General features: G+C 34.8%; 1 protein-coding gene across 1 annotated transcript; it reads right to left on the reverse strand.

Moving 5' to 3' along the window:
• Positions 1-703: 703 nt before the first annotated feature.
• LOC107716085 (heat shock protein beta-7-like) lies at positions 704-3,948 on the reverse strand. Its single transcript, XM_016522406.1, has 3 exons — positions 3,454-3,948; positions 1,802-1,935; positions 704-1,718 (listed from the first exon to the last, which is right to left on the reverse strand). Exons 1-3 carry the CDS (start codon positions 3,620-3,622, stop codon positions 1,539-1,541), a joined length of 483 nt encoding a protein of 160 aa, XP_016377892.1. The 5' UTR covers positions 3,623-3,948; the 3' UTR covers positions 704-1,538.
• Positions 3,949-9,484: the final 5,536 nt, after the last annotated feature.

The raw sequence follows: 9,484 nt of genomic DNA on the forward strand, positions 1-9,484 counted from the left end.
AAACGCAGTTAGGTTATGAATTGGGTCATTAATGCATTTTAAACACCACCACGAGTTACATAGCTTATTAAAATATGGCTATGATATATGCAAATCTAAGGGGTCAATTTTTAGTGCACATTTTAGTCATTAACTAAACAGTTAACCATTACCATGTCGCTTTGGGCAAAAATGGCAGGCCTACTTCTTTTCTTATTTAGGTGATTGGAATTACTTATAAATTAAGCTCATTAAAGTTATTACATTCCCAATTCACAATCAAATCAGATCTGTAATACATATTTATGATTTCTTTTTTAAAACTCATGTAATGTTTATATACGCTTTCAGTGCTGGAAAGCAGTGCCTAAACCAGCTGGTTTTCTTGTCTTAGTTGGTCTGGTTTTAAAGGGGTTTGGGCATTTTCAGCTGATTAGGCTTGGGCCTATAGCTGATTTCAAAAGAACTGTAAAGAAATAATGTCTTAATATGTAAAACGGGTGCTTATTTACATGCATTTGTATGTGGTACAACACAGTGACAGGTTGATGGATGACATGAAGCACAAAAATAGTAGATGATAAGACTGAATAATAACAGCCGACTCTATTTATAGAAGAAGTACTCAGAGACACAGAGTACCTGTCATTTGCTCATGATGTCCACTGTAATGGAAGTGGACATGACCCAAATCATTGACTCACAAGCTCAAAATACTCATCAAAGGTGTTCTGGTTTTATTCTGTTCTAAAACAGTGTTTTATTCACCCAACACAACATAGTTTTACAGTTAAAAAATATACCTTTTAATAACAATAACAATCAGTTCAATTAATAGGATTCTGTTCTAATTGTTTGTCATACTTACAATGAGCTCCAAATGTCTGAGACAACTACTACTAAAATTGCTTTTAAATGCATTACAAATGATATTATCAGCAAAAATGTTGAGTGAAAAGTTAACTTTTTTAAAATATCTTAGTATTTGGTATTTTGGTATCCTTTTAATTTCATGACAGCAGTATTTGAGCTACATGAACTTCACAAGTTTGTTTAAAACCTGATGCTTATGTTCTCCAGCATGATTTAAATGACTCAAAGAGCATCTTGAACTTCAATTGAAGCAAGAACATCTGAGTGTTTGCAGAAAGAGCCACGTGATCAATGTAACAAATTTGATTAAGTTTAGTGACATCAAAATGCAGAATTTAAACCTTTCTTATTCATTTAAAGGCATCATTTTTCTTTCTTACTGTCAAAACCCTAAAATATTCTCTTTCTTTACAGATTTAAATTGGATTTTGACTCACAGTTGTTCAATGTGGTCTCAGACTTTTGGACCCCACTGTATATTGTAAGGTGATATGTATTTAGCAGGGAATTGACGTTAGCAGTGCATTTGTCTTAAATGTTTCGAATACATCTGACAGGATTAAGTTCCACTCAAGTCTAATGAGAAGAAATGAGAGAAGGTCATGGAGGAATGACAAAGCAGGACTAACCAACTATTATTAAGGTCATTTATCACAGAGAAACAGATACAGCAGGAGAGGAAAGATCTACATTTTGATCTCTGTGCGGAACGTCTGTGCGTGCTCCAGTTTTGCAGTGTTTCTCTGTGCTTTTATAGTGAGAGTGCCATCAGCCCCTAAACATGACTTCACCGAGGTGGGGTCTACATCCTCTGGTAGCTGGCATTTATGGGTAAAAGTGTTCATCACTGTTCCATCAGTAGCAAGCTGTTGAATAAAATACATACATAGGAGAATGAATGATATTCTGAAAATTCATTTGGATTATGCAGAGGCCTGTGTCTGTTTACCTTTTCAGCATGAACTTCAATCTGATTGTTTGAGGTGGTGACAATCACATCCTCAGGTGAGAAGTCTCGGACATCCACTGTGAATTGATATGTGTCTCCCAGAGTCTTGATGTTTCCATCTGTTTCTGTTCTGTCTAAAGGGAAAAAAAAATACAATCTAATATTATTATATGGCTCTCAGGATATCGCCAGCAACTCGCTTTCTCTTGTTTCATACAAACGCAATGGTGCCCTCTTGTATCTCAATTATGTAGGCCTACTGTGTATAAAAAAAAAAACATGTTAGGGATTTAAGTATTAAGTGGCCTATTGTAAATTGTTGCAGTGTTGTTGCTAAGCAGATTGTTTTGTCGCCGACATTGTACAGGTTTGGTCACATGTACCATTGTTTGGCGAATTTTCACGGGCCAAATCCAATCATTTCAATGCAAATCCACACAAGCGGTAATTTTGCAAGTGCGAAAGATTTCCCCACACTGATTTTGCAGCAGGTTCAAGTTGGTAATGCAGATTTGCCGCGTTGACTAACGTTAACAGAAAGCTGCTTGGTTTGAAAGTGACTTTGTTTGTCAGCTGTGCTTCATCGATTCGCTACACTATCAACTATGGACCTTTTTTGAAATTTTGCTAATGTGACCGCACCTTAATGGACTACTTATTAATTAGTGGAAGGGTAAAATAATATACAGCCAAGCATATAGAATTGAATCATATCAAATCAAAATTCCCCCCACGTATTTAGGCATTATCAAAGACTACATTAATATGGCTGATTTGTAGATTGTACTACAGATTATTGCTCTGTATATTCATACTTCCCATTAATTTCTATGGTGGTCATTTTGATGAGTGTAACTTATTTTTAATGACCATTTAACCTTTTCTAATCATGTCCATGATTTGTGTGTATGTGTGTGTGTTCATGTAAAAAAAAAAGTGCCATAAAAGTCACCAAGGTTTGCAAAATACAAAGTCACAACACAAAACATTAATTCCGATGAAGTCACAACACAAAATGTTTCTGTCTAAAATGGCCAAAGACCACCAGAGAGTTAATTAAATCTCATGCATATTACATCTCATGTACAAATGGGCATTCCTGTGCATTAATATCACTTTCTAATGATGTGCAAAAATGTGCCTTGGTGAATCTCAGACCAGCACTTCATATCCATATATATTACACTCAGCAACAGACTGCCCATGCACTGTTAAATCATTCCCCAACAGTGAAGTCACAGCATTGGCTCTGGCCCAAAATATTCCCTAACCCTCTCTCTGCCTCCCAGGTGCCCTTGTATAGCTCATTTGAACAATCTGTTGTGTTTACACATACTTCTACACATACCAGGATGCAACTGTGAATATAAAATACATCTGCCTTGACATACACATACCACACAGACAAACAGTCAAATGTCGTATGCAGTCTTGAAATGTATATACATAAATAAATGTTCAGGCCTCATGCAAAGTCAGTATCCACTATTTTATCTACAGTCATTGAAAGAGAAGTAAATGTAATTAGAATGTGAATATAAACAGTACATTCGGATTCACACCCAAGACAAATAACAGTTTTTAACAAGCTGTTTATTTTACATTAGGCTGTACAGATCCATAAAGAACTGGAACCAGGCTTAATAACTCACTTGGAAATCCCAAAGCATCTTTTGGACACATGAAAGATCCAAAGTCCTCAGCGAAGAGTCCTCGGCTCTTCTCCATGTACGGGTTTGTTGAGGTTGAGGATGAAGATGAGGAGGATGTCTGGTGGAAACTGCGCTCCAATCGATAGGCAGAGGAGTTGGTCGCACTCATTAGTGTTTAGAAGGTTTCTTTGCCTCAAATCGATATCCAGTCAGAGCTTTGAAGTGATACAATGAGCACCGAGTTTATAAATAAAGTAGTTTTGTGCTGTCCTTATTCAAAACGCTGTATGAATCCACTCTCAAGCCTCAGAACCTTTCTCACTGTTTGTGTTAGCTCTGGTGTGGCTTTTGTCTGTCTGACTGTCTTTTATATGGTGGGTCTAGCCTGAGAGTTTTTACTTCTATGTGTGTGTGTTAATTGTGGGATGACAGTGTGCTATAATTATCCTGTGAGGGAGAAGGGCTCTGTGGTCGGAAAAGTTTTGTGTGATGAGGGTTTGAGGTTGAGAAAGGGGCTCTGACAAAAACTCAAAGATAGGAAAGGGAGAGAGATACGGAAGGAGAGAGAGGGGGGTTGAGTCAACAGCTGATATTCCAGACACTCACTCCCTGAAATAGCCGTTCCCTTCCTTTCTCATTCCGTGTGCTCTCCATCCATTTCTCTCCAGCCTGCCATCCACAGCAATTTGCTGTGATTTGCAAACGCACTCTCACAAGAGGCGTCAGAGGCTGTCAACCAGAAAATTATAACACATGACCCAAAGGTGTTCATCATCTCTGCATAAACAACAATGCTGAGGAATGCAAGTTCAGACAGTGGGTTAACAGAAAGATGGAAGGAATGTTGATGAGAGCGTGAAGTTGAGGGACAGATGACGTTAGGAAAATGGATTAGGAGGCATTTGTTTTCGAAGGAGAGTTGTTAATAATAGACAATTTGGTGCTGGTTTACTCATTACAGAATTTTTTTTTTTTTTATCTCTTTTATTTATATGTGCAGTTTAATGCACTGATTTAAAATTATAATTATAATTGATAATAATATAATTATAATTATTTTCATGTTATGGTCAATAACCGATCAATGGCAAATATTACAATTCTATAAAAGTTTGTGTAAATAAATAAATAAAGAGTCCTAAAAGTGAATTTTAGGCATCACAGCATTATAATGTACAATATGAAAAATGGATATTGATTTGCTAAAGACTGCATTTAACAGTGTTATTAAATTATTAGTGATTTTGATATTGTTCATCCCTATAGTGTTAAGATAATTCGGCCATAAATGAAAATTACATCATTATTTACTCACCCTCATGTTGTTCCAAACCTTCTGTGGAACATAAAAAAAGATATTTTGGGATATTTGTTTAGTTATTGTTTGGTTAACAATATTTTTCAAAATATCATCTTTTGTGTTCCACAGAAGAAAGTAAGCCATCGAAGTTTGGAATGACATGAGGGTGAGTAAATGATGACAGAATTTTCATTTTTGGGTAAACTATCCTTTTTAGATGTTCATAATTGCACTTGAAGTATTGAATGTGTTCAAATGATAAACAGCATTCCTTTGGAGCCTCTGTGTTGTCCAGAACGACAAATCTAGTGTCCTCTCATGGCATGGAATCACACTATATCACTTTCAAGACTTTCACAGATTGTCTAAATCTAGCCGAGAAACGTAACATTAACTCATACAGCTTGTCACCAATGTAGCTCTTCTAATTTGATTCTGTGCTGGAGAGAGAAACAGAGAGAGAGAGAGAGCAAGAGCAGGAGAGAGCCTTTAATCAGTCAACAGTATAATCGCGACTAGCACAGTTTGTCCTCAGGCTTAGTGTGAGCTCACTTCAGAAAGTTCACTTGATATCTTCTCATTGGACAGCCCTCAGGGAATGGTTTTGTACCAGCATGAATAAACTTAAGGGTTTGTTGAGATACATGGGCCAACGTTTGAGCTTATATATAATAATATATAATAATTTCATCAAAAATACCGTAAAAGAGTAATATTGTGCAATATTATTGCAATTTGAAATAACTGTTTTCTATTTGAATATATTTTAACATGTCATTTATTCCTGTGATGGCAAAGCTGAATTTTCAGCATTATGACTCAAGTCTTCAGTGTCACATGATCCTTCAGAAATCATTCTAATATGCTGATTTGGTGCTCAAGTATTGGTGCTCATCACAGGATTAAACTACATTTTTAAATATACTGACATAGAAAACAGTTAATTTAAACTCTAATAATATTTCACAATATTACTGTTTTACTCTATTTTGATGAAAATAAATGCAGCCTTGGTGAGCAAAAAACACTCCTTTAAAAAAACATTTAAAAATCGTAATTATTCCAAACTTGTATATATGATATTTAAAGAAGTTAAAGAAGCTAAGGCTTTCATTGTCTGTAAGTATCAAAGTATGTATATACATTACTATTGGTACTGTATGCATGTTGAAACACATTTTATGCAGTATACAGAGGGTCCTTGGCCTGAAAATGGTCCAAGGTCTGTTTCAATACATCTAGCTCAGAGAGAGAGAGAGTTTGTGTTGTGTTACACTATTTGTGATTCTGTCAGCTGCTGATCATTACATAATATAGGATTATCATTGTCACTCAGTGTGAATTGCTTGTTTTGCTAGGACTGAGAGACAGAAGTACAAGAGCGACAAACAATGCAGCTGTAAATACAAAAAACAGAGACTCAAATTATAGTACCAAAACAAATCATACAATAATAAAAGCTGAGATGAGAAAGAAAGTGCATTTAAATAGCCTGGTGGCCTCCACACACATTGGTCAATAAATACTTTTTTTTTTTTTTTTGCATTTGCAGCTGTCATGATTCTATAAAAAACAACCAAAGTTTGAGAAAAACGAATTGAAATTGACAGGGGAAACGAACAGAGTGTGGAATGACAGAGGGTAGCCGCTCATCAGTCATGGAGGGAGGGAAGGATTATTATTGTGACATTTCACACATATTCACCCTGTGATCCAGTCACTCCTCTAGGAGTAACAGATTGAGTCTGTCAGTGGGAATAAAACAATTCCAAAATGATCAGGGAGTTTCACATTTCAAATAAACTGAAATTTCACCTTTTGTCACTCAAGTTTGCAATGAGGGTTGAGCCACAAATTATGGGATAAACTTAGAGAGAAAAATCCAAAACCAAAGGACATGAAATTGTATCAAGTCAATAAGATGAGTTATCTATTACTTTGTGTTTTCAGAGTGCATGGAAAGTGGCTCCATCACAATTAAAGCCAGCACACTCCCTCTTTGAACTGTTGCCATCTGGTCGACGCTACAGAGCACTGAGCACCAGAACGGCCAGACACAGGAACAGTTTCTTCCCTCAGGCAATCCATCTCACGAACACTTAACAATAACTGTGGAACACACACTATTTTTAGCCCATGCGAGCCCTCAGCTAAATTAGTCAATAGTGAGATTATATGAGCATGTGCAACAGTAATGGCTTTATTGCACTCCGTTGTGTGTGAACAACAAGGAAATGAATAATGCATCTTGCTGTTTGTTTGAAAAGTTTAATTTATCGTCTGAGTTAGTGCTGATCATTGTGACTATAATATACATTTCAGAGGGCAGGAATTTACGCAAAGAAAATATATTTACTTATATATTAATGATTCATATATTACATTATTTATTGTATATTGTATATGTATATTGAAAATATACAGAATAATATATTGTGTTAAAATATTAGAATACATTGAATAATTAATAAAGAAATGCCGCTTTTCATATATTGTAATATATGTCATTTTATATGGAATTAATAATACATATGTGCTAAAATATGATAGTGTGTATAAATATGTTTGTATAACTATATATAAATATATAGACATTCACATTTATATGGAATATATGCACACAATTTGAATATATATATATATATATATCACTCAATCCTTTTAGTTACGTCAAATCTCACTTTTTAACCCATCAGGTTGCCATGACTTTAACAAGATATACAACTGCCTAAAAACTCTAAATTTTAATATTTGTTTTCAGTGAACACTTTTTTCTTATATACCATCACACATTTTCATTTATGAAATGCTGAGATGAAAAAAAAGCTATTACATGTAAAAATGTAGTGCAGTTTTTGTCTTCATTAGATATATTTTAATATGTATCAATATAGTCATATGTGGTCCATGCATATATTGCAGTATATTAACTAATTTAAGCTAGTTTCCCATATATGGAAATGTATTATTTCATATTTTATCTTTCAGTTTTTACCATATATTTTTGTTTCGTAAGGGACAAGATGGTAGTAAGATGCTAATTGTGTGAAATACAGGATCCAAATGATGCATTACTGTTTTTATTGTCTGAAATAGCTTATTGGAATGCACTGTTGCGTGATTAAATTATAATATTAAGTATTTCCACACAGCACTGTGTCTGTGTGATTTTGGAAATTCTGTGTGAAATGAAGAAGCTCAGTGAAAATGAGGGATTGTGTGTGCGACATTGAGTCAAGTGAATGATTTGTGTGGTGTGTGTGATTGCTTTAACCTTGAATGAAGGTTAATGCAAAATGAATCAGTGCTTAAACAGAGACCATATAAGGGGGCAATCACATTCTAAATTATGCAATACATGAGAAAAGCTGGGTACACATTTTTTTAATTCAAGCTTCTCTTTTCACCTGTTAAGAAATGCCGTCAGGGCTCATTAAAGCATGTGAGTGATGAGTCCTGATGACAATTCTAAAGGTCAGTCTGGTTCTATCACTTCCTGCTCTCTCGGCCTTAACAACAAAGATTCATAACACATCACAGGTCATTTCATTAACCACCTAATTAAAAGTTCCAAAAGGCCACAATGAGCTCTGTCTCAATGACATTTGTGAGATCAAAATGAATTTCAGAGAAAACAAAAAAGGAAACTTCAATTTCACATTGTTCCAATTCAGTGGCTGCCCAGAGGCAAAGCAGGAGAGGACGTGCACCATAAATAAGTTAAAGCTTAATTTTCCTTTCATGCTACATCTGGTGACGCCAGGGTAAAGGGTTGATATTGACCTCAACGGTCTTTCATGAGTCAACAGGCTGAAAGGTGAGCTCTCTTTAAAGTTTATTTTTTAGTTTTCAAGTGACTTTGGGTTGGCATTAATCCATTCACAATATTTCGGAACTTCCTAAGTATCTGTTTTGTCATGATTAGGAATAATGTGTCAGTCGTACATAATCGTGATGACATTACAATGTCCTGCTTCTTACATGGCTACTCACCAAATAAATAAATGCATGGACATGAAACCATGATTATTTTGTAATTATTTTATGATTTATAAAATCATAAGATTTTATGATTTATTTTGTAATTATTATATTTTATGATATAATTGTTTATAATTTATAATTTTTATAATTGTATAATTGTACTTATAATAAGAGTTCGCGGATTAATAGCATGGTGAGGGGTCTGATACAGCGTGGCCATAGCACCTTATTAAGCTATTTTCTTTGAATGTGCAAGGTAAATAACTAGGAGAATACCAAAGTTCAGTAAATGGAAAAACTTTGCTCTACAAACCAATATGTTTATGATTATGATAATAAATTAAAATAATGTGGTAACAAATGCCTGTTACCAAGCAGCAAACAGAACTGTTTTTGTATAGGTAAAATAAAGTTACAAATGGCCATGCCCGCTCTTACATTAAAGGTACAGTTTTTATTCTGTTGAGAATAAAATATTATGAAGAAGGTGAGTAACCAGACAGTTGACGGTAGCCATCGGCTTCCATAGTATGGAAAAAAATAACGTTCACATTCATGCAGCTGCTTTTGGACCAGAGACATTGTATTAGATGACTTCTATGGGATTAGATCTCTGCCACAATTCTGTGTGCGAAAGATCATATTTTGAGCGATTACAAGTTGATATTCTGATCATATTTTATTTCAAGCACATTTGACCAATTCCAAACGACATCAATCTTAATAACTACTATTAATCTTGTATTT

Source organism: Sinocyclocheilus rhinocerous, unplaced genomic scaffold, assembly GCF_001515625.1.
Source record: "Sinocyclocheilus rhinocerous isolate Xijiao unplaced genomic scaffold, SAMN03320098_v1.1 scaffold148, whole genome shotgun sequence".
NCBI lineage: Eukaryota > Metazoa > Chordata > Actinopteri > Cypriniformes > Cyprinidae > Sinocyclocheilus > Sinocyclocheilus rhinocerous.

What these genes read in the sequence shown, in the direction of transcription:
- LOC107716085 (XM_016522406.1), bottom strand. Translation starts at nt 3,622, where the DNA reads ATGAGTGCGACCAACTCCTCTGCCTATCGATTGGAGCGCAGTTTCCAC. An exon ending in AGATGCTTTGGGATTTCCAA is followed by an intron (nt 1,936 to 3,453) that starts GTGAGTTATTAA and finishes TTTTCCCTTTAG; the next exon opens with ACAGAACAGAAACAGATGGA. An exon ending in TTGAAGTTCATGCTGAAAAG is followed by an intron (nt 1,719 to 1,801) that starts GTAAACAGACAC and finishes TTTATTCAACAG; the next exon opens with CTTGCTACTGATGGAACAGT.